General features: G+C 37.3%; 1 protein-coding gene across 1 annotated transcript in view; it reads left to right on the top strand.

Moving 5' to 3' along the window:
• The window catches only part of SEMA3C (semaphorin 3C), a 122,014-nt gene that overhangs the window by 54,248 nt on the left and 43,266 nt on the right, over window positions 1–24,500 (top strand). Inside the window, exons 3-5 of the mRNA XM_009645656.2 lie at window positions 14,383–14,543; window positions 16,880–16,942; window positions 23,995–24,114. Coding sequence (XP_009643951.1) covers window positions 14,383–14,543; window positions 16,880–16,942; window positions 23,995–24,114 — 344 coding nt within the window. The remainder of the gene's footprint in view (window positions 1–14,382; window positions 14,544–16,879; window positions 16,943–23,994; window positions 24,115–24,500) is intronic.

Genomic DNA, 24,500 nt, shown 5'->3' with positions numbered 1-24,500 from the left:
AGTCATATTTTGGAATATAAAGTGGCATTACGGTCCTGAGTTTACCTGTAGAAGAGATGACTGTAGTTGTGGTATGCCCAAAATTAGAGTAAGGGAAGTGCAGTATAGCAAGGACATATTATCAGGAACATATTCAGTACTCCAGTTAGGCACCTAAAATGACATCTAGGTGGGAATGAGGAGCCTAAATTCAGAATATTAATTCAGGAAAATCCAGTTTAGCTCATAATCAGAAATTTTCATAGACAAAAGCTGTACTACTGGGCATGCCCAGCACAGAGTTTCTCTTTGCATTGGGCTGGCAAAGGAGGTGGCTGCCTAAGGTTTATTGAGATGCAGAATAAGATCATTTCTCTGCCTAACTTCTTTGGTGAGCTTGATATGTATGATCAGGCCTTACCAACCTGTGCCAAATGGTCTGTGGTAGTCATAAAAAAAGGCAGAAGGCCTGAAATATTCCTTCAAGAAGCTGGATACTTGTGCTCTCCTCAGTTCTGCCTCAGGGTTGCTGTACAAAAAGGAGATTCTGACAGACACTGCAAAGCTGAGAAACACATTTCTAAGAGTGATTGTTTGCACTCTAGCTTGGGAGTAATACCAGGAGTAGAGCGCAAGCATCTAAACTTCTAGTTCATGTTTCACCATGAGCTCATATTTCAACAGTTTTTGAAATTTTACTTGCAGACAACTGGTAAATTTTATAAATTTGGTGACTGCATTTCTGACAGTTGGTTGGAGAGCTAAGAATTGATTCCTAATGCTTTAATCATATTTTATGCCAGTGGTTCTCTGTTGATTTTATTCATGTTGAGAGTGGAACATTTGGAGGAGTGAAGTGGAAAATCAGGTCAACAGACTACTGGTCAGTGACAATAAAACCCAGGGTTGTGTAAAGTGGTGTAATTCTCAGGCTAATGATATTCCCATAGAAAGAGTAGATTTGATAATTTTTGTAGCACAAATGAGAAAGATAGGTATCTCTAGATTCTACTGTCTTCAGTGGATAATATTTCAGCTTTACAATAGATTGCCACCAAAAATACATAAAAATAACTTGAAATTATTTTTTTTATATTCAATATGTATCTGATGCAAGAGTTCTAGGAACTTTCAGTAGCCGTAAACCACCCAATAACTCAGCGTTGAATAGTAAACAGAGCCAAGGAGGAGGAGCAGCTATGAAAGATCAGTTTATCAAAGCTAAAAGTTATTAGAATTGCTTTTAGTTTTTCATAACTGATAAATAGTTGAAGTACAGAGTGAATTGCTGTGAAGGTAAAGCTATTTAAGGGAACTAGTCTTATATAATAGTGAAAGCCCTATTAAATAAACAGCAGCTAAAAGTCTTAAACCTGTTAAAAATATTTTACATTCAAGCTAAGAGTTCAAAAGGTCACTGTTTGGCATTCCTCCTCGTGGGGAAATCTAGAGAAGTTAACGTGCCTTTAGTAAACAAATTCTGATTAAAAGCTACTCAGAACTGTCTCTATTTACTCTGTCACAGCCACATGGTAGAGATTTCCTTTCTACTACAATAGAATTCATGGCATTGTCTATTTAATGGAGCTGAAATGGATTGTTCATTAAGTGGCGTTACTTTATGTGACACAGAAACACTAAAGCATGTATACCTGTAAGATGGAGTGATTCAAATGTATTATGCAATGAGCCTAAATGGTTAGCAGGAACATGAATTAGAATAATACCTTGAACATAAAAATGCTGTTCGTGTTTTTTTTTTTTTAGCAAACATACATTAGTTGAACTTGATAGTAATTCTGAAAGACAGGTAAGCATTGTTATAAACATATAGCAGATGGTTAAACTGACATATATTGAGGGTGAGAGATTTGTTCAAGGTCAGAGAGCAAGTGCCCAGGAGTTCTGACTTATAGTTCCCTGTTCTGATCATGAAACAAATCTCCTTTGTTCTATATATTTGTACATTATGCTTTAAATGAATAGCCACTTTATTTTGCTTGTGCTTCCAAAATATGAGTACAGGGCATAAACAAAGGACACAATCTGTGAATTTTGCCTTTAAAGTTAGTGCAATTTTTATTTTGTTTCGGGATCAAGGACACAGAGTCATATACCGAGGGCACTTGCATTATCCTCTGCTACAGTTAGTAGTTTGCTACAGAGTTAAGTGGTTGACTGTGGTTTACTTCTATCCCATACTGTCCGCTACCCCTTCCTATCCTATAACTGCAGTGTGCCAATTTTAAGCTGTCAGAAATCTAAATACCCTTCAGTTTTGGATTGTTGTTTGAGTCCTTCCTTGCTTGAACCTGCTACTTCTATGCTGACCCAGTAAAAGGTCCATGTAGTACTTTAGCAGTGTACGTTACTCGTCTTGACTCTTCTGCCTTTTACCTGGAAGCAATCATTTCCCTTCCTTTTTCTCTTTGCTGATGTTCAGCATGTCCAAATGAACTAATAGCTCACTCATGTTAGTGCCTACCATTATCTAAAAGTGGTACTGTTGTAATCGTGAGATGCTTCATAACTGAGAGTTGAATATAAACAAGTAGATTTTATCTAATTGTTTTTTCTATCTTTGGACATGCAACAGGGGGAATTCTTATAATTTTTTTCCTTCTTTTGGCCAAATATTAGATGGCCATCCTGCCGAATAAATACAGCAAGACTAGTTTAAACATGGAGTGAGTGACTGCAGAAGGTTTATTTATTTAAATGGCTTCCCGTTCAGATGAAATCTAAACAGAAAAGCATAAAAGTTGCCTCTTAAATCCAAACCAGAGTTTTGGCTGAGCTTATTAAGTCTGAAGAGTCTGGACTTAAAACAAACAAACAAAAAAATATCTCTTTTTGCATGTGAAACAGACTTGAAATAACTTCCTCTGGCTATTTCATTTTAATTTCAAAGCCTTTTCTGTACATTACCAAGTACAACCCAAAAACAACCCAGTCAAATAAATACCTCTTACCTCCACTTTATGTATGTAACTCAGAGACTTTATGTGACGTGTATTAAGTCAAAAAGCAAAATACCAGCAGAATAGGATTTAGAGTTGAGTGGACTCTAATCCATCAGGTTATGCTCAGCCTGCTAAACATGACTTTTATTGTGCACCCAAATACCAGCTGGTGATCACTTGAAGATTGATGGTAGCATGCAGCTCTGGAATGTGCTCCTAAATTCACTCTTTGTGTCAGTCTTCATGGTGCAAAAAAGAGTGAAATATGGTTACATTCTGTGTGTTTAAACAGCAAGCGTGCAACCCACTGAACACATCCCCCTGCGGGGCTTGAGCACAGCACCCCTCCTCCCACTGAGCCACATCTCAAAAATGACACTTAACAGTGACAAACCCACTTCTAGCTTCCAAATCCATAAAGAAGTAAAATAAGCTTAAATAAAATAATATTCAGTACACACATGCTTGGAAGTATTTTGGTTTTGCAGTTGACATTAAAAAAACCCCCTAAGTCTTAATTAATTTAATGTTGAAAATACAATCATAGGCATTCAGCAACACAAACAGTGAACACTGACGATGAAATTAATTACAGGTTGTGTCCAAGCTCTGAAGTCCTCTGGGGGACATGGCCAAACCCTGTGTCCAGTGAAGCAGGTTGTGGTATTACAGTAATTGAAAAAAACCCAAAAATCTTAATGTGCAATCTGATGAAATTACATGGCTATTACTCTGATGGGAGTGAATGCACTTAATACAGCAGAAAAATTTATTTCAAGGGAAAAAAAAAAAAAAAACAGCAGGAAAACATTTAAGGATAGGCTTGGCCTTTGCTCTTTTCACAAACCAAAATTTCCTTGGCTTCAGCAGGCATCCCAAACACCCACGTCCAGAAAACAACTTGCTTTCTGTCAATGCAGAAAGCTGGGTGGCCTCTTGGATGCAAAATCAAATTTAATCAAAGAGCCCAAATTAGGCTACAGGGGGTAATTTAACCATACAGAACAACAAAGCAGTATAGGAAAAGGAATGAAAAATATTGTGGAGAAGTATTCTACTATTCTAATATGCCTATTCTAGAAGCAGAAATATCAAGAGGAGATTTGGATAAATACAGTTGTGAAAGAACTGTGAGGTTGAGTGTGGCTGCCTCTTTTGGTAAAGTTTGTAATCTCCAATATAATGACCCTTCTGGCATCATGTTGGACTAGGGGTTCTTTGAAGGTTCAGTGAAGGGGGGATGCCATTTGTTGACCTCCAGATGCTTTGTTTTCTCACAAAATGAAGTGGGAATAAGTGTTTCTTTTGTCCTTCCCAGATGTAAAGCAGAGCTTGCTAACTAGACTTGGTATATAAAGATGATTATCTGATATATAGACAAGAGTGTATAGACACCAGGTATATGCGTACCATTGACTGACATACCGATACTGACAGGGAACAAGGAAACACACTACAAAAAGAAGCAGTAGTTTACCTAGTTGTGTGTGATACCCACCATCCCATCCCACATACCTGTTTTCTTATTTTTGCTATAGACAACTTGACTTCTTTTATGAGCATCCCTCTGTATTGAGAATTGTCTTTGTCTAAAAATACCACCCTTAATTCACCAATCCATTGAAATTAATTTATTAATTAAATTCTTTAGAATGTGAAATACTGCACTCCAAGCTTTTTTCAGCTCATAGCTGAGTAAATTTTACATTATTTTACTGAAGAATGAATAAAAGCTAAGCACTTGGGATTTCGCTTGATCTCTTTAAGCCTGATGTTTGCCTGATAGATAATCTTAATTCAATTAAAATAATAATAAAATTAATTAAACTGTAACCAAGCCTGCCTACACTAAACTGCCCTTTTTAATACAGAGTAGGGGTAAAAGTGACTCACAAAGAAAGAACCTATAAGTTTTAGGGAGATCTGTGGGTAAAGCAGCATGGCTAACATTGCAGCTGAAGTTGGTAACATCAATATAGGCAAGGATTACTGCAGCAAGGGCAGTAATGCCAGTCCTAGTTATACAGAGATTGGCTGGATCTCTGGGGAGGTTGCTCTTTGAAGGAGAGAAAGGAGTATAATGAAAAGGGTTCCTCTGCCTCACCACAGTGAAGTGGGTTCTTACTTTATTACAGAAACCATAATGAAATATTTCAGTGGTTGAGCTGTGTTTTCTCAATGAGTTTTTATTAGCTCTGGCAACAAGAGTAATTCTGCAGCTTAGCGACAATATACTCAGAGAGAAAAAGAAAGACTGTGCACGTGGGTTGATGTGAAAAGCTTTTTTGGTGAGAAAAGAAGTTAAGAGACTACTATGATTCTTTCATTATTTAAGGTGTTGATTATTTTTCAACATTTGATAGCTCTTCACCACAGTTCAGAGGCACAGTTGTTGGTACATCAATGAAAATGTATGAACAACTCAAAGCTGCGCATTTGGGAAGTAGCTGCCTCTGTCAGTTTTGCAAAGGGCAAATTATGTCTTCACTGTTTACAGGCTACCTCAGTAAACTTGCAAAGTACTCTCTCACACTGAAACAGAAAGGTAAACTTGCAAAGACAATTCTAGCAGTAAAACTACTTACCTTTCACTCAACCTTACTTACATTCTCCCTGCTCCTCTCTCACCCTTCCCAATATCCACAAACATCCCAGCTGACATCATCTGCCACATGAGTTTGTCAGGTACTCAAAACTACGCCTAAAAAGGTTTGCTTTTATCACAAAAATAACAGCCTGAATGAAATGCAAAACTAATGAGAAGTCCACTTAAACTTCGTTCTCCTCCCAGAGGTCAACCCATTAGCAGCAAATGAGATGAAGATGAATGAATTGAGAGAGCAGCTCCAAGTCTCATGTTGCAGCCCAGTTCTGACTTGGAGAATAACTAGCTTCAGTTTAAATTCTTTTTTTTTAGACAGACAATTATAATAATTCACTTTCTTCCATTTCTCATAACTTTCTTTAAATTTGGATCAAAGAGTTTTAGTGTCTACATACAGTCAGGGCTTCAGCTGGCCAGTTAGTCTGATAGCTACTTGGAACATTTCTCTGTGTGACGGAGCATTACAGGAGGGAGCACAGCCATTCCTCCAGTGGCGTGATTGCTGGTCCACTAAAAGAGCAAGAGAGAAAACACAAGAGATTGCAACGAAAAGATATACTGCTCCCAGAAGAGGTAAAATAATGTGGAACTTGTCTGACTTCATGGGTGTGGCTTTTTTTCTTGCTGCATCTCAAAAATAATGTCATACTTGGAAACTGAAAGCTTCTCATTCCTGCATCTGGAAAACAAAAACATCTCGAGCACCAATGGCAAAGCCACTGTGTTCACCCAGGCTGGTGAGACGGGCTGAGCTTGTGCAGCCTTAGGTGATGTGGCAAGGACCCTCTCCGTGCCTGTTGGAAAGAAGCAAAAGGGTAAACTTGTATTTATGTTGGAAAGAAGCAAAAGGGTATAACTGTGCAGGCTTTGAAGTATACAGCTTGCAACTCTCGGAGAGCAGTTTGCACACTGAATATACACCAGCTCTTTATACACAAGACATGAAGACTGGCTCCCATCTGACATGGCTAACTCAGCTGCAGTAACCTTAAGCCCAGTTGGCCCGTCTTTATGGCTCTCCACACTTGCCAGGGTTGTCTCTTTGGTTTTGGGACCAAAAATGAGAATGAAGCCTGGACACGTTAATAATGGGCAGAAATGAGTGAGGTAATATTTGAAAAATCAGATATCTTCTTCTAGAAAGTTCTGTAAAGTGGCAGTATTTGTGACATCTTCTGAAATAAAACCCGCAAATTGCAATTATATAAAGGGATAAAGTTTATGACTGGTAAAGTTATAACTCCATGCTATTTATTAAAAAATAAGAAGCTCACATTTCAATGTTTTTATTGAAATACCTATACAGACTTCAGAGGTCTTACAGTAGGTTTACAGTGAGGTAAGTGGAGGAATAATCTGAAAATTATGCCAAGAATTGTCTACAGCCTGGTGAGACTGGCTGGCTGGAGGGTGTGGGTGGTCTTGCATAATTCTCAGTGAAGGAATCTCAATACTAGAATATTTGGCAAGGCTTGGAATAGCTATGCAACTGCTGTTTGGAAAAAGTTGACATAGTTTTCCTCTTTGTTTCGGAGTGGGGCTTCTATCGTGGAATGTGGTATGATTTCATCATGACAATATCTGTGTAAGTAAAAAAAAAATCAGCGTTTTAATAGTGCCTGCTCTTCATAATGTAAAGCTTCAATAGAAATGCACTTAAGCTTGTAGGGTATGTTGGGTTGAAGAACACGCCACAGAGCCATGTTAATACATTTTGCCACATGCAAGTAAGTGACTTTCTCTCGTCATGTGTTTGCCTTTGCTTAGAAACCACATTCCTTGCGCACAAAACTGGCAGCCCACACCTCCGTGGATCTGCCCCTCCTTCTTTATTCTTCAAAGTAGCAAGTCAAAGATGAAAAATTCTCTGGTAGTTTTTGATAGTTTTAATAAAGCAGCACTTTGTCATGTACGATTCCCCTTTCAGTACAACTTTTAAAAAGCCCCAACATCAAAAGCCAGTTAATACTCTAGTGTGATCTTTTTAAAGTCTACGAGTTACCAGGATTTTAGGACGTCTGTGTGTGCTTGTGAATTGTAAAGAAAGGACTCATCTACTGACATATGTGAATGCTCTGCTTAAGGTCAACTATTAACTGGTATGCTGTGGGGCAGCTGGAAGCAGGGTTACAGTGTCTGGGTGGCACAGGGATTATCTCATTTCCCGAGTCCCTTCCACCACAGCGCTCCAGTAACCAGGTTGGTGCCCTGCCTTACAAGAGCGGGCAACGTCTTTGTTCCAACTGGCTGCGAGGCAGCTTTCATTTCATACGATTCCCCTTTCAGTACAACTTTTAAAAAGCCCCAACATCAAAAGCCAGTTAATACTCTAGTGTGATCTTTTTAAAGTCTACGAGTTACCAGGATTTTAGGACGTCTGTGTGTGCTTGTGAATTGTAAAGAAAGGACTCATCTACTGACATATGTGAATGCTCTGCTTAAGGTCAACTATTAACTGGTATGTCTTTTCCTACCAACACATGGTCCCCTTCACAAAGAGCTATTGAGTGTTTTACGGCTCCTAATGTATATGTTGAGCTGCTCAAGGTGACAGATTGTCCTTCAGACATGCTAGAGCTACCTCTTGGCCTGATTCTCCAAAGACTTCACCTTGGTGCTATTATTTTTATTTATAAAAGACTGCACTATCTCAATTCGGTAATGTTTAAATTCCATTTTCAACTCATTTAGCAAATACACCAACAAGTATTCAAGGTGTATATTTAAACCAGATCATATTTAGATATCGTTGACATTTCTATGTTATTTACTCTCATTCCAAATACAACAATTAAGTTTCCTTCTAGAAATTATACATTTTAGCTCTGGGCAAAGAAGAATCCTGTTTCAGCCTGTACTGTCTGAACTCCCTTCCTCCCTATCCTCCAAGTGATCTTGTTAATTAGTTAGCCTGTGATTTTATGAGCACTTATAAATCTATTTTCTCCCCTCTCAATCACTTTTTTTTTTATAAAAATGTAATTAAAACCCTTTCAGACAGATTTGGAACCTAGCAAGTGTGCACATCTGTGATTTCCAGTCCTTATAAACCTATTACCTCCTTATACAAAAAGACAAATTTCATTCTAACAGCATTACAAAAAAAGTGCAAAGACTTCTCATGCATGAAGAAGAGATAAAGAGATAAAGAAAAGGTCAAAGGTGCACCTGAGCTTTTTGGGCTACGTGTGGTTAAGGCACACAAGGGACTGACTAGTAGCACATCTGGCTGCTTATGGCTTTTTGGCCAAATGACTGCATACCCATTTATAATCAGCTTCACTTGAGAGCTGGCTGAGGGTTGGGTTTTAGTTTGAACACTGCATGAGCAGCGGCAAAATGTTTTAACAGTTCTCTTATCTCACCCCCTTAAGTAGAAGGAATCAATACAGGTTTCTTCAAAGAAAAGGAATATTGACAGTGCAAAGGTGACTTGTTCTGAAGTTTTGAAAGAAAGTATTTCAGATTTTCCTTGTTCTCTTTCCATACATAAAATTAAACAAATAGTGACATTGTATCTTCACAGAGCTGAAAAGAAGTATTAGAAATAGCATACTTTTTCCACAGGTACTATGTAAAGTATAAAAATAATACATTTATTTCTTCTTCATGTTTTTACACTAAAAAATCAGAAATAATGTCAAGAAAACAATAGTTAAAATTATTAGATTCTTATGAAATCTGATTCCTTTTAACTAGATCTTTTCCAGTCTTTTCTACTAATAAGGTAAAAACCAGAGAAGTTAGTCAATGCAAAGTAGAAAGGAAAATATTTAAACTAACATAAACCAGAGCTTTTCTTCTGGCTGAAGCATTTTTTAAAACTATTTTTTGTAACTTTGCAGATACCTCTGATCCCACTCACATTTTTAAAATATATAAACATTCCTTTCAATTTTAGCAACATTATGTACAGTCTCTAAATTTATATGTGTGAATTACTTTTCACCTGTTCAAAAGTGACCTGTGAGTATAAGGGTGCCATTTCCATTTGATGCTATAAGCAAAAACATCATTCTACTTAAATATTTATTTCGGGGGGGGAAGGGGGGAAAAGTGAGGTTGGGGGGGGGAAATCTTTTAGTAGGGCCAGCTGCAACAGGACAAGGGGTAATGGCTTTAAACTAAACCAGGGTAGGTTTAGACTGGATATAAGGAAGAAATTCTTTACAATGAGGGTGGTAAAACACTGGAACAGGTTGCTCAGAGAGGTAGTGGAGGCCCCATCCCTGGAAACATTCCAGGCCAGGTTGGACGGGGCTCTGAAGAACCTGATCTGGTTAGCGGTGTCCCTGCTCCCTGCAGGGGGATGACCCTAGATGACCTCTAGGGGTCCGTTCCAGCCCAAAACATTCTATGATTCTATGATTCTATGATTCTATGATTCTATGAAAAGAAAATTGGTTTCATTCCAGTTCCTAGAATATGAGTTTTTACACTGCAGTTTCACATTTGGCATGGGCTGGCATATTTGTTGGCTCAAACTGAAAGTTTAATGAGGCTTAAGAGAGTCTTACAGTCTCCTTAACTAGAAGCTAATATTGTCAAGTGTACCGCTTGCTGTACACAAGGCCTGTCGTTTGTGGGTCCCATACCCCATGAGGGAATAAAAGGAAACAGTGTTTTATTGCTGACTTCCAAATCACTAAGGCTGTGTAAAATCCATGCCAGTTTGGGCAGCAGAGGTTCCCTGGGGATATGTAGCCCATCTTTCTGGAAAGCTGTGTTTCTCCCCTTCACTGTGGTGCTGCATGTGAAACTGGACTGCTGTGCTTTTCTCCCTGCTTTTTTTGAGGCACATACACCAAATCTCTGCCTCTGCTCTGAAATTCCCCATAAACAACCTTCTGAGACTGAATCCTTACGCCAGCAGGGAAGAGGAAGAAAACATATTATTTCTTTTACTTTACCACAGGGGATCCTAAATTAAAAGCTTGACAGAGCATCCTAGATTTGCTCAAAGAAGCCCTGCCAGGCTGGAAACCCAGGGTTGGTATAGTGCAGAGACAAATTCGTGTACTCTTTCACGTATTGTAGTTTATCCACAGCTTATCTATGGATAAACTCAGTGCTTTGAACTTGGGCTGGGTATGGCTGCATACCACAGCTGTAACTTACCAAACTCTGCAGTGCAACTTCTTGATTATATTGCACTTTTCAGTAACAAGTGGTTATGTGGGTCTTATTTTGGAAAGCTCCTGATAAAAATTGTGTTAGATTCAGTAACATATGTATCAAACGTCTATACTGGTGTAAGTTGTCTGCCAAGGAAGTCACTTATATTAGAGTCTTATCTTACCTATTAGGGATGATTACAACCCTTATGTTAGAAAAGCCAGGCTGTGTTTTCAGCATTGTGACACCAGTGAATTTGAAATAAGGAGTGATGAAAGGCTGATGTTGAGTGATTAAATAAGACGTTCAGAAGACAACCTGATGAGTGGATCTAGCTCATATACCCATGTGCAGGTTGGACAATTTGGGCAGAACAGGCAGTGTTTGTCAGTGGGGGAGATACCTCCGCCTTCCTGGATTTCCAGTCTCTGATAGCTGTAATTTGTTTTGTTCTGGCCAACACAATGAATTTTGAGTGTTACAAAGGCTTTTGTGATGTTAATAATGGATATAACACAAATGTTTTGCTATTTCTCCTGTGAGAACACAACTTTTTTAAAGATAATATTTGCATTAACTTTTGTGGTGGATTAGAAGAATAATTAGGTGTAGGTGTTAAACTGCCTGACTGTCAGTAAGCTGTACACTGTATACAGAGAAAATTCCCAGTCACTGGGGTCTCCAAAATGTGCAGTTCAATAATAGTCGTTCTGGGGAGAGAGTTCACTGAAGCTTTTGGTTTTCATTAAAAGGAACAAGTGCTGTATAATTTGTCCTCTAAGATCAGATTTCTAACACTAGGAATCAAGTAGGCATTGGCTTTATCATTGAGGAAAGCCAAAACTAAATTCACTGACTGATAAAAAAATGGCTAACAAAGATTATTCTCGTATCATTAAGGATGACAGTTATTTGCATATGGAATATATTATAATATTTTTTTAATTGCCAAACAAAATTGTTAAAATTCACAGAGAGCTGTCCGCTCATCATTCTCCATATAGAGTTTACTGCCTTGAATATTTGGTTAAATTCCCAAAGCATGGAATAGAATTTGCTTTGAAGGCCAGTAAATGTTTACATCATTTTTTTACAAAACCTTTTGGAGATGAAAAGCATCTTTCCAGCCACCTCTATTTCCAAGGAACAACACTCAGATAGTAAATCTTCAAAAAATCAAATTTTATTGGGTGATTGTGTGGTAAATTTTGTTAAATGAAAAGCAAATTTGATTAATTATAAATTGCCTCCCCATAGCCCTAAGAGGCTAATAAACTGCAAGCTTCAGCTCTGAAAGAAATAAAACTAATAAATCTGTATGAGAGTATTTGTTTCAGGGGTTTCCTTCCCTCTTATGAATGGCGTTGAGTTTCCATAGTTTAGTGACATGTCATAAGGTATTGTCCTCAGCAGCAGCTTGATGGAGACAGATTACCCTTCAGGGGTCTTAGAAAGAAAATACCATTGCAAAGAGGTTAAAAATCCAGGAAAATAATGGATTTTAGTAGTTAAAAATTGGGGAAATCAAATATCTCTGATTTTGTCTCTTGCTTAAAAACGATCATCATTTATGTCAATCATGGCTTATTCTTTGTCAATCACTGTCAGTCACTGAAGCAATAAGGAGGGGCAGTATATCGCGCAATCACTGTGCTCACATTTACCCAGTGTTGTGCGGGAAACTGCTGCCTCTCCCAGTTTACATATGCTTTCCTAGGATATCAAATATACAGTTATGAGGAGGTTAAGTTTCACCTTACAGCTGCCAAATAGTACAGTAAAGCTAATAAGGCCACCAGGAAAAGGGATGAGCACTAGCTTCTCAGGCTTGTTATGAAAGGTCAGTCTGAGAACTTCAGGGAGGGCAAAGGGACTGCATTTTAATGGCACTATGCTGGTGAGTCTCCCAGGTGCCTTTGAAAAGCCTAGCTAAAAGCTTACAAGGAGAATTTTTTTTTAATAAAGTAAAACATTGATTTTTCAAGCACTGAAGAAAGACTTCTGAAAACAATGTGGATAATTTTCATATATATTTAATGAGTATTATTTCAGTTTAAGTTTTTAGGTGCTGACCGTAAACCTTGATTGTACATTTATCTTTTGTTGAGGGACATATGAAATAAAAATATTATTTGGGTTTTTTTTTAATATTACCATAATAAATGAATGTAGGCAACCCTTAGCTCCTGAGAGCTGTCACACATCTAAGTGGATCAAAACATCATATCTTTCAGTAGTTGAAAATATTTTCCATCTTCCTATGAAACTACTTAACGATCAAGATAAAAATTAAGTGGAGCTATGTATCATATTTATCAATGCAAACCGTATTCTGATACGTGTTCTTTCAATCATTAGATCTCTGTTAGACAGGTAAGTCCTAAGACTTCAGCCTTTGTCTGTACCTTGTCTACAGCTTGTCAAAAATTGCTTTCCAAGTTTTTTTTTTTAACAGAGAAAATATCCAAGAATACATTTGTTTTGAGATTTTTTTTTCTCCAAAACAGCATTAGCCCATGTTAACCTAGTCATCTAAAGGGCATAGATGATTAATTTTGTATAAGACATCTACTGTTTTCTATAGGGAACTAATAGCAAAAACTTTGCTTTTAGCAAAAACTAGGCTTTAGCAAGAGTGACAAGCCATACCATCCCAGACAAACAGTTTGCAAAAGGGAAGTGGATTAATTTCTTAGATTTATGAATAAACATTATAGAAGGGCTTAATTTTTGTATGTACTGTGTATTTGCCACCCTTTTAGAGTCATAGAGAACACAATGCACTAATAATGCTCATGAGGTAAGAAAGCATAATTATATGTTAAATAAAATCATATATGTGACTAAGGAAAAATTGATTATTAAAGTTTGGTTTTCCATTCTCAGCTCTTGAGAAATATCCCTTCTGTTATTACTGAAAAGAAAAATAACCTGAGTGGGCGTCACAATATATTGGCCAAGCAAAGACAGGAAGGCTGAGATTTCACTAGGGCAGCAAGTAATACTTACATTGCAGATGCTTGTGCTATTCCTGTAACAGGCCTGATTCTGCATTACAGAGATCAAAGGACGTTTTTCACTTCACTTCATTGAAGAAAGTTTTATGTGGAAAAAAAAAAAAAGAAAGAGCTAGTTCTACAGTTTGATGATTTGATCCAAATTCCATAAACAAACCACTGAATAAATGCACACTGAATTTTTTTTTTCTTTTAAATAAGCCCTGCATGGTGATGAAGAAATAAAAAAAAAAAATGCTACCTTTAAAATGATAAAAACCTATTCTTAGTGAAGCCCCCTGTTAGGAAAAGAAAGTAAACTGTCCTTATGTAGTTTTCATTGATCTTGTGGATTTTCTGCTGTCATAAACTTCAAAATGTATTGAACACATTGATTAATTTAATATATGATCTTCCTTAAAAGCCAAAGCTGTAAATAATCATATCCATTAAAATAAGAATTAATTAGATGAATGAGTAACAGCAATGGCTGATTTTTATGAGCTATGTCTAGCTACTTAATGCATAAAAAAATTTCATTCAAACTGGGAAAGGGAAATTTGTTCTAACTCAACCTTTACATTATTACCAAGTGTCTGATGAGGGTTTTTCTTCTCTTATTGACCCCACTTGTGTTCAAAGGTGCCTTTATTTAGAAAGAAATGCAGTTGTGAAGCGAGAAACGCAACTGAACCACTTTACTAACTTGTCTTTACTATTTCAGAGCTGCAAGAAACTAAGACCTCTGAATATCACAGACTATCCCACAGTCCCCTGGATTACAGGATATTATTAATGGACGAAGATCAGGATCGGATCTACGTGGGCAGCAAAGATCATATTCTGTCTTTGAATATTAATAATATAAGCCAGGACCCTCTCAATGTAAGTTCAAGATTTATTTTGAGATTCCAAGGTTGCTTTAGTGTACGCCTTTCTTTTTAAGACAAAAAATATGTATTTCATTATTTTGCAGCAGGGAAAAGTCTGTTAGTCCTTGGTTTATGTGTAATACAAGATGAACAAACTATTAGCATGGCTGGTCCTCAAACACTGTTTAAAAACTGACCTCTTTACTTGTTTTGAAGCGACATTCAGAATGGTTTGGCCTCATAAGGAAAATTTGTATGAGTTGATGTTGTCCATTCCTCTCCAAGATTTAAAATAATTCAGAAATGCACTTTTAAAAAGAGGGAACGGGTTTCCTTTTACTCTTTGTTTTTTTTTTTTTTTTTTTTTTTTGTACTCTGAAGCCTAATTGCCAAACTATTTTCCAATCTTTTGTTATGTCTGTCTCAGCCTTTGCCCTTCAGTTGGGTGACTGAGACAACTGCTGTTTGGGGTTTTTTGGTCACTATGACCCTCATCTCACTCTTGACACTGACTCTTTTCTGGCTTCTCTCATTTTCAAGATGACTCTGTGTCCCACCTCCTCACACTATAGTAGGCAGCCCATATATAAAAATAATTGATTTATCAAATGTTTAAACCACTTTCACAGATTCTTCTTTTGTTTTCAGAGACAGTTCAACTCTAGCTTCTCTGCTTTTAAAAGAGGTGGCCTGCAGAAGGACTTGTGTGCCCAGAAGCCTGACTATTAAGATACTACCTCTCTACAGACTTTGTCTTGCCTATCTTTAGATTATCACAGCTACAACACTACCTTAAACTTGTTCTACCAAATTCATCTGATCCTTTAATCTATGGGCTTTATTACTGTACCTCAGGAGTATCAAGGGGCAGAGATATCCAGCTTGCAGCAGCAAAGTTAAATGCCTTCCTTAAGAGGCAAGGCTTTTAATGTGTCAGAAGAGAGAGAGGCCCTGCTGGAGGGTGATCAAGAGCGCTTAAATTAGGCTTTGCTCTGAATCACCCTCTGGACATGCCTGTCTACCTGAATTGATTGTGCAGGGCGTGCAGGGAGGCTAACTCTAACTTACACATCTAAATTAAATGCCTCTCGTGTGATGGCGTGAATGTGTCCTTCCTCCTCATAATGGTACAGAAATCTTCCTCTGAAATGGGGCCACCTTCTCCGATCTGAAATAGCTTGTGTGACCTTTTTGCTAATTCCCATTCCACCAGTGATCTGGCCACCCTTGTCTGGGAGCTGCTGTGCTCCTGCACAGCACGCCTCAGCCTTCCCTTAGCAGGTCACTTTTAATTCTGTGCAGCAGTTTGGTTAGACAGGAAGGCCTCTGTTGCATTAAATATATTCTGCAGTATAAAGCTATGAAGTATTTCAACAGTCTATTTAGGCCTGGAAAAACAAGAATTAAAAAAATCAACAGAAAGCAAAAACACACAAAATTTTCTGGCAGTGAATGTCATCACCCAATATTAGGCTCAGAATTAATCTCTGCAATTCCACGTATTCTTTCATTTGTTTATTTATTTTTATAACAGATTCACTTTGCTAATCTTATGCCTCTATGGAAACTCTGTCTACATATGCATACATACCTACAAGTTTCTGCATATATATATGTATGTATAGAGAGAGAGAGCTCTCGATGCTGTTATTTATGTTATCTTGAGGCTAAATGTTATCAGGCTCTGTCACCTACTAAATTTCTAGGGCGAGATTTCTAATGGATGTCTTTTCTATTTCAAAATCAAAATAAATAATGGAAGAAGCTCAAAAACTTTAGAGTATAGATCAGATAAACATTCAGGCATTAAGGTGTTTGTCAGAAAACTGTCTCTAGTGCAAGATATCTTGGAAAGAAATCAAGAAATCAGCCTGAAGTCTTAAGAATTTAAGCAGGTTTTGTTATAAGATATCCAAAACTTTACTGTTACAATTTTTTTATAAGAACTCCTCTTTTAATATTTTAGCCTTCTGGCTTCTAGTGTGAACAATTGCTAGAAATTCAGAAGAAGCAAAAAAGATGGTCACTAATTTAGGCAATGATGATGAAAACATCTCTTATTTAGAAGAAAGACATTTAAATAAATTGATTAACTTATTTTAAAAATATTTAATAAAATTAAATTTTATTAGCCAAAGACCTGGGCCTTTATTTTCTTTACTGCATGCTACACGAAAAGTTGTTTTCATTTATCAATGAAAATCCTTTTTTGCCTTATAATCGGGGCATAAAAGATACAAAACTATTAAATTATTAGTGTAAGTTAAGCAGTGAAATGCTTTTTGTTTGTCATTAAAAAATAAATTATGCAATAAATATGTGACTTAAAAGATATTTCTTTCCTTACAGATTTTCTGGCCAGCGTCAGCAAACAAGGTTGAAGAGTGCAAAATGGCTGGCAAAGATCCTACAGTAAGTTATAATCCACATGTACACGCACACACACACACAAATTACATACTTGGCAATAAAGTAAGAGCACCTTGAGTGCAGCCAAAAACAGAATTAAAGAAGTGTTTGTTTTGCTTTTTAATGCTCTGCAGGCCAAATGATAAAGTGAAATTATGAAAACACAAGCTATGTAAATAGAATGCACCTTCAAACTTTGACAAATGAAAAAAGATACGCATTGTCCACTTCCTTGCCTTTTTTTCTTGTTACTAGTCAAACTAGGTAACAGTACTTTTCCAGATATGTCCTGGGGATGGTGCGGAACAGTTTGTCTGGAGTGGGGAAGCGCTCTGGCTGGCTGCTCACCCCAGAAACAGACTCAACAGGCATTTGGTACCCACTGTCTGCAGCCTGAAGACCCCAGAGTCAGGAACACCCCAAACTTTTCTTTCCATTACTTCCACAAAACAATGCCCAAATAAGTATCTGGAAACCAATTTGCTTTCCTAGAAAGAGATAAAGATGATCTCTAGAATCACGGGAAACACAGAACATGGTGTGGTTATGTTGAGTCATTTTGCACCACAGCTGATTATTCTGCCATCTAAATGCAGACAGCTTCCAAGGGACCTAAATCAGACAGTAATTTTTCTATACATTCCCTATAGATAATAGATAGAAATGAGGTAACTCTTTTGAAAGACCCATTGAGTGGTACAATACAGCAGATCCTGTCTTTGGCAAAGCTGTATATTAATATGATTGTCTTCCTAAATTCCTAATTTGAATTTACAGTCTGTATAAACCTAGATTTTATTAACAGAAGACAGCCAAATTGTAAAACAAAAATCTGAATGTCATATTTCCTTTTGACTTTTTACTAGTTCAGCAGCACCTAAAGGTCTTTATCCTGGTTTTCTTTTTAGCTCTTTAGATATAGCTGTTTTCCAACTGATATTTTAATATTGGAATTCAGAACCTAATCTGATCTAGAAAATTGCAATTTCTCATTGCTAAATTTGTAAGAAAAAACAATGACATTGTGCTTAGATTCTTATTTGAGAAAAAAACTATGGAAATCAAAAGCCTTCACATTGGGTACAATTGTCTTTGGAATATGTTCCTCAGCATATATCTAGGAACATAATTAATGAAGTGATTGAAGGATGTAAGCAGGTGTATATAAATTAAGCTTTTAATTTCAGAAACAGTAGAATTAATGCAAAAGTTCACTGAATTTAGTATAAAACCTGTTATTTATTTCAAAGTTCTCTGTATTATGCCTAATATTTCTATTTATTTTAGCTACAGATTTTGCATTGTTAACTAAGCCTACAGATGACATGTAGTTAAATTACTGCAATGTTACAATAATTCAGCTGAGTCCATTTTGTAAGAAAAATATGTGTGGGCTTTATTCTGAAAATCTATTGCAAATGCTGATGAATGTAAGGAAACCAAAAGGTTGGCCTACTGGAGTGTTGCTGTAATATTGCTTTTTCAAAACTGTTGGAAGTCATTCACTGTATTGCTGCAGAGCAAAAGAATGATTCTTTATGAATAACTACATTATGGTTGGTATGGCAGCTTCTCTGCTTTCTTTCCTGATAGCTATGGTAGCGAAAACCAAGTATTTTTCCTATTGAATATCCTATTTTTCTATACATCTTCACATTGCAGAGTGCAGTAAATTCTACAGCTAAGAGCCTGTTAAGTTGCACTAAGTGTGAAAATAAAACATATAGCTTTGTTAATGGCAATTAACATTGACCCTAGTTACTAAGTTAACTGCATCATCAACTCGTGATAGAACAGTTAAGGAATTTTCTTTTCTTTGAAATACAAAAGTTCATTCGTCTCAGTCATGTTTCCAACATATAATGACACTCTTCTAGGTCAAAAAAGGGAAAAACTGAGATGATGCACTAAGCAGAAAATAGTACGCAAAATATGTGATCCATGCGAAAAAAACCCTAAGACACTACTAAGTACTGGACTCTCCAAAGAACTTTTAATCTTGGATATTTAGTGGTGAGACCTTCCTAGCTTTTAATCATATTCAAGTACCCATTGCTGCATTAGTGGAGAGATTTCTGGATAGAATTTGTTTTCACAACATTTTAATTGTAGGTACAGCTAATATCCTGTAACGTAGTTAATTAAGAATGTCCATGTGCATCAACTTTAACTGATTTTTTTTTAATCCCAACTGTGCATTGCAGCAGAAAAATTAAGCTCCAAAATTGAGAGTTTACATTAAGTTTCTTAGTATTTGTCCTCAAGAATTTAAAAGAGGAAAAAAAAAAAAAAGGTACTGAGGAGCAGCTGCTACTCCCACTAAAATCAATGATGTGTCTTATTGAAATCTCAGTGAAATAATGAGAAAGAGAACCCGATGCTAAATCACTGTTTGCAACTTAAAATTTATAGTTCTATTTTAATAGCATTCTTGTGAGTTTCATTCCTGATAATAATGGGAGAAACAGAGGATGAATTCAAAAGAATTAAGAATTCTGAATGAAAAAAAAAGGGGGGGGGGGGGGAGTGAATACATGATTACGTTTGGCCTGTCAGAGAATAGTGATTATCACAAGGTAAAAGAGGAACAGATAGACTTGGAGCAGCCAGTAAAGGACTTTATGCAATCAGCTAATTATTTTCCAAGGAGATTTGGGGAGGGTGCGTTTGCCCTACCATTAGACAAATATTGGTGTCTGAATTTGTCATCTTTGGCTGCCTTTTTTGTTACTGAAAAGAAATTGTCACCTCTACATAATATATTCTCCTGGCTAAACTGAATGCTTACATTAGTATCATGTTTATTTCTCTCCATTTACGGTGATGAGATCCTAGGGCATAGATGACTGACTTTCAGATGTCTACAGTAAGGCAGTTCCCCAGACACTGCTTCTGAGTGAGTTTTGGTATCAGCTCCAAGAGAAGAACCGATAGTGTGTGAATATCTACAGGTTAGCCACCTCCCTTGACTAACATCCATCCTAAAGACAAGTATCTCATGTCACCTCAGACGAGACTGATGTAAAAGCACAAAGTACTCCAGTATCAAGGAAGGGGAAATAAACTGAAGCATAGGTGCTATTGAATGGCAGTCCTACAGAATATATTCTGAAGTAACAGTTTCTTGCTTTGTTGGGTTGTGGAGTCACAGTGCAGTACCCAGATTAATCACGTAGCAAATTGCAAATGGAGTTCAGTGGTTCAGCACTAGAGAGATGGGCAAAGGCTCAAAGATCATAAAATGGTCTTCCTTCTGGACAGCATTAAATATAAGAATGTTAGTATTCAGCCAACTTGTGTTCTTTGTAAATCATCAGTGAAGAGACATGAAGACATAGTATGTGTCAGGTGGTTACCCCAGAAGGCTGTCCTTAAAGAAAAGAGCCATTCATCGAACCACCCCTCTGTTCTTGCCATGGACACTTTGGGAAGCACATGGCGTGGTACTGAAGCAGAGTAGCAAATGCCACGTACCGCTACTGTTCAAGTAGACATTGTTTCCCAGTCCTGATCCCTGAAGACTTTAATTCTGATATTTCTCAGCATGTAATCCTTTATCTAGGAGACTTCTAGAAAAATTTTTTGCAAACAGCAAGAAAAGAAGGCATCAGTTTACACTCTGACATATATAAGCTAGTGATATACCTTTAGCTGTCCTTCTTCCTTTCCGCAGCTGTGAGGTAGACTAGCAGTACTGCTGAGAAAAACACAATTTTGATAGCAAGATATTACTAAAGCCATCTTTGAGCCAAGCTAAGATAGCTGGATATGAGAAAATGGAAACATTTAGGAACAGCCCTCAGCTTTAGAGAAACAATATATTTTGACTGGGTTAAAGGATTTTTCTGATATAGCTACAGCTAACACTTAACTGAGGACGTGCAGTGTTCCCTGTAGAGAAACTCCTTCTGTGAACTCCAAAGTACCTACAAGTATGCACCAGTTTGCAGATGTTGCAGTATTTTTTTTTTGCTGAACCAAAACTGAAAATATCTTCAAATAAAAATAAACTGTGTAGTCTGTTGAACAAGGATTAACTCTACTGATTTCCATGAAGATGACTGATGACACAGTTTCCAATCCCGTGCTCAGAAAACACATGCAGTTCTCACTGTCTTTGGTGCAGTTTCGGATGACTGAATATGAAGGCAGTTCTGGGATCTCAGTAAGAAAAATATTCAGAAAAAAAATCTGTTTTCAACCTAAGGTATGTTAACAGTTGATCATAGTCAAAAAAGGAAAGAGCAAGAGAAGAAAGGTGTGTGCTAGAAGGAGAAAACTGTAAATCCGATGCTGTGAAACTGTGTGACACTTAACAAATTTTTAATTTCCATGCTGATTTGAAGATGTTACTATTCAATATGAAGCAACAATTTACTGCAAACTTGCTTTGTGTTGTTCAGAGTTTTAGTGTTTTGGAAAAAAATTTTTTACACAAATAATGGGATCTGAGATTTGGGCTTGCTTTGTCTTTTAATTATCTCCAGCTATGATGAAAACATTAGGGGAAATAAAAGACTGTATTGGAGGTGTCCTTAAAGAAACTCCATAAGGTTACTTCTTGTTTTCCTGCAGAGGCCCTGCTTCTTCCTATGCAAGGTACAGAGAAGTCTGTGCATGAAAATTAAATTGCTGTGTGGAGATGGGAAAGTTACATGCACTCCTCTGTAACTCCTCTTTAATGCCCTATCAATGCCCAGTTCCCAGACTAGGAAAAATGGCATGAAAAGAAAACAGAAATCTACAGCTGTTCAAATCCTGAGACTACCAAAATCAGTAGCGGTTTTCATGATAATATTAAAATAATAAACCGTGTCTATTCCCTAGAGTTCCCAACATCTAATAACATTTGCCAATGTGAAATTTTTTTTTTTCTGTCTTCCCTGCAGCATGGCTGTGGAAATTTTGTGCGTGTGATACAGTCGTACAATCGCACGCACCTGTATGTCTGTTGCAGCGGCGCCTTCAGCCCCGTGTGCGTGTATGTCAACAGAGGACGCAGGTCCGAGGTAAGACTCTTCTCATTTTATCCACTCAGTTTTTGGTGGATCTTACTCCTGTTACACAAAACTCAAGATTTTGAAAATGCAAAAGTCAATGATCCAGATGGGTTCTTTCATTCATATTAAATCAAAAAAGTACAAAGGTCCATAGTTTTCTGACCTGTTACCAGCAACAAGCAAAGCCATGATCAAAAGCCATACTTCAGATATGATGTTTGTCCAAAATTCCACAGTCATACCGAATGCTGGGCTACATTTGCTACTCCTTTTTTTTGACGTTGTCTGGTGAATTCATTCCTACTATTTGTTGGAAAAACTGCCAAGAAATACTTGAAAGGAAATAGCCAGTTAGATAAAAAGTAAAATATGCAGTCCACTTTTTATAACTTCCATGTGTTACTGATTCCTGGGAGAAGGCCTTCAGTGGGCTAAGTATTCAGCTATGTGAAGGTTTGCTGGACTTCAGCGTAGTACCCACTAGATGCAATCCCAGTGCAGGTAACTTTCATCTGCTGCACAAGTTTTGCCCCAGTAGATTCTGCCAGGATGAAGTTGGTAAGTCTTCTCATTGCTGTGGGACCTTCCAGGGTGTAAATCTTACTTTCTCTAGATAGGTCTCCAGTTTTTCTATATTCAGTTTCACTGTATATTTTCAATATACAAAGTACCAGATGTTTCATAAGGATATTGTCCAAGTTTCCTGATATGAAAGTGAAATGTTTGTTTATGTGCAAATGTAATAGGTAATAAATTAAGCAACCAGAAGGAGAAAGAAAAGCACTTACACGAGACCCCGCACCTCAGTAGCTTTTGGGTCAGATTCATGTCTGCAGGCACAGGAGTGTGCAGTATATTTTCCTGTATAATGTGGAAGCAGATGTGTTGGGAAGGAAGATCAGAGAGTGCTACCTGGAGTTGTGCCATGTGATGGCAGCTTTAAAAGCTGGGCTGGCTCCTAGGGAAGAGACTGGGAAATTCATCACCGATTTCATTGGGAGTGGGTTGGGAATTCTGGCCAACACCCAAGACTACTTCAGAGGTTTCCAGGGAGGTGATAAATCATTGTTTCTCCAGGTAGGTTTGCATGAGATGATCTCAGTCACTTTTAGTAGATCCCTACCTGGCTCCAGGCTCCTTACCAGAGTATGTAGTCTGAATCACTGAACCTTTAGTCCTAATGAATTGTCTAAAAGTGAACAAGGATTAACTCTACTGATTTCCATGAAGATGACTGATGACACAGTTTCCAATCCCGTGCTCAGAAAACACATGCAGTTCTCACTGTCTTTGGTGCAGTTTCGGATGACTGAATATGAAGGCAGTTCTGGGATCTCAGTAAGAAAAATATTCAGAAAAAAAATCTGTTTTCAACCTAAGGTATGTTAACAGTTGATCATAGTCAAAAAAGGAAAGAGCAAGAGAAGAAAGGTGTGTGCTAGAAGGAGAAAACTGTAAATCCGATGCTGTGAAACTGTGTGACACTTAACAAATTTTCATGCTGATTTGAAGATGTTACTATTCAATATGAAGCAACAATTTACTGCAAACTTGCTTTGTGTTGTTCAGAGTTTTAGTGTTTTGGAAAAAAATTTTTTACACAAATAATGGGATCTGAGATTTGGGCTTGCTTTGTCTTTTAATTATCTCCAGCTATGATGAAAACATTAGGGGAAATAAAAGACTGTATTGGAGGTGTCCTTAAAGAAACTCCATAAGGTTACTTCTTGTTTTCCTGCAGAGGCCCTGCTTCTTCCTATGCAAGGTACAGAGAAGTCTGTGCATGAAAATTAAATTGCTGTGTGGAGATGGGAAAGTTACATGCACTCCTCTGTAACTCCTCTTTAATGCCCTATCAATGCCCAGTTCCCAGACTAGGAAAAATGGCATGAAAAGAAAACAGAAATCTACAGCTGTTCAAATCCTGAGACTACCAAAATCAGTAGCGGTTTTCATGATAATATTAAAATAATAAACCGTGTCTATTCCCTAGAGTTCCCAACATCTAATAACATTTGCCAATGTGAAATTTTTTTTTTTCTGTCTTCCCTGCAGCATGGCTGTGGAAATTTTGTGCGTGTGATACAGTCGTACAATCGCACGCACCTGTATGTCTGTGGCAGCGGCGCCTTCAGCCCCGTGTGCGTGTATGTCAACAGAGGACGCAGGTCCGAGGTAAGACTCTTCTCATTTTATCCACTCAGTTTTTGGTGGATCTTACTCCTGTTACACAAAACTCAAGATTTTGAAAATGCAAAAGTCAATGATCCAGATGGGTTCTTTCATTCATATTAAATCAAAAAAGTACAAAGGTCCATAGTTTTCTGACCTGTTACCAGCAACAAGCAAAGCCATGATCAAAAGCCATACTTCAGATATGATGTTTGTCCAAAATTCCACAGTCATACCGAATGCTGGGCTACATTTGCTACTCCTTTTTTTTGACGTTGTCTGGTGAATTCATTCCTACTATTTGTTGGAAAAACTGCCAAGAAATACTTGAAAGGAAATAGCCAGTTAGATAAAAAGTAAAATATGCAGTCCACTTTTTATAACTTCCA

Source organism: Egretta garzetta, unplaced genomic scaffold (genome assembly GCF_000687185.1).
Source record: "Egretta garzetta isolate BGI_Z169 unplaced genomic scaffold, ASM68718v1 scaffold148, whole genome shotgun sequence".
Classification (NCBI taxonomy): domain Eukaryota; kingdom Metazoa; phylum Chordata; class Aves; order Pelecaniformes; family Ardeidae; genus Egretta; species Egretta garzetta.
Note: the sequence above shows the minus strand (reverse complement) of the source record. Positions and strands in the feature narration are given on the sequence as shown.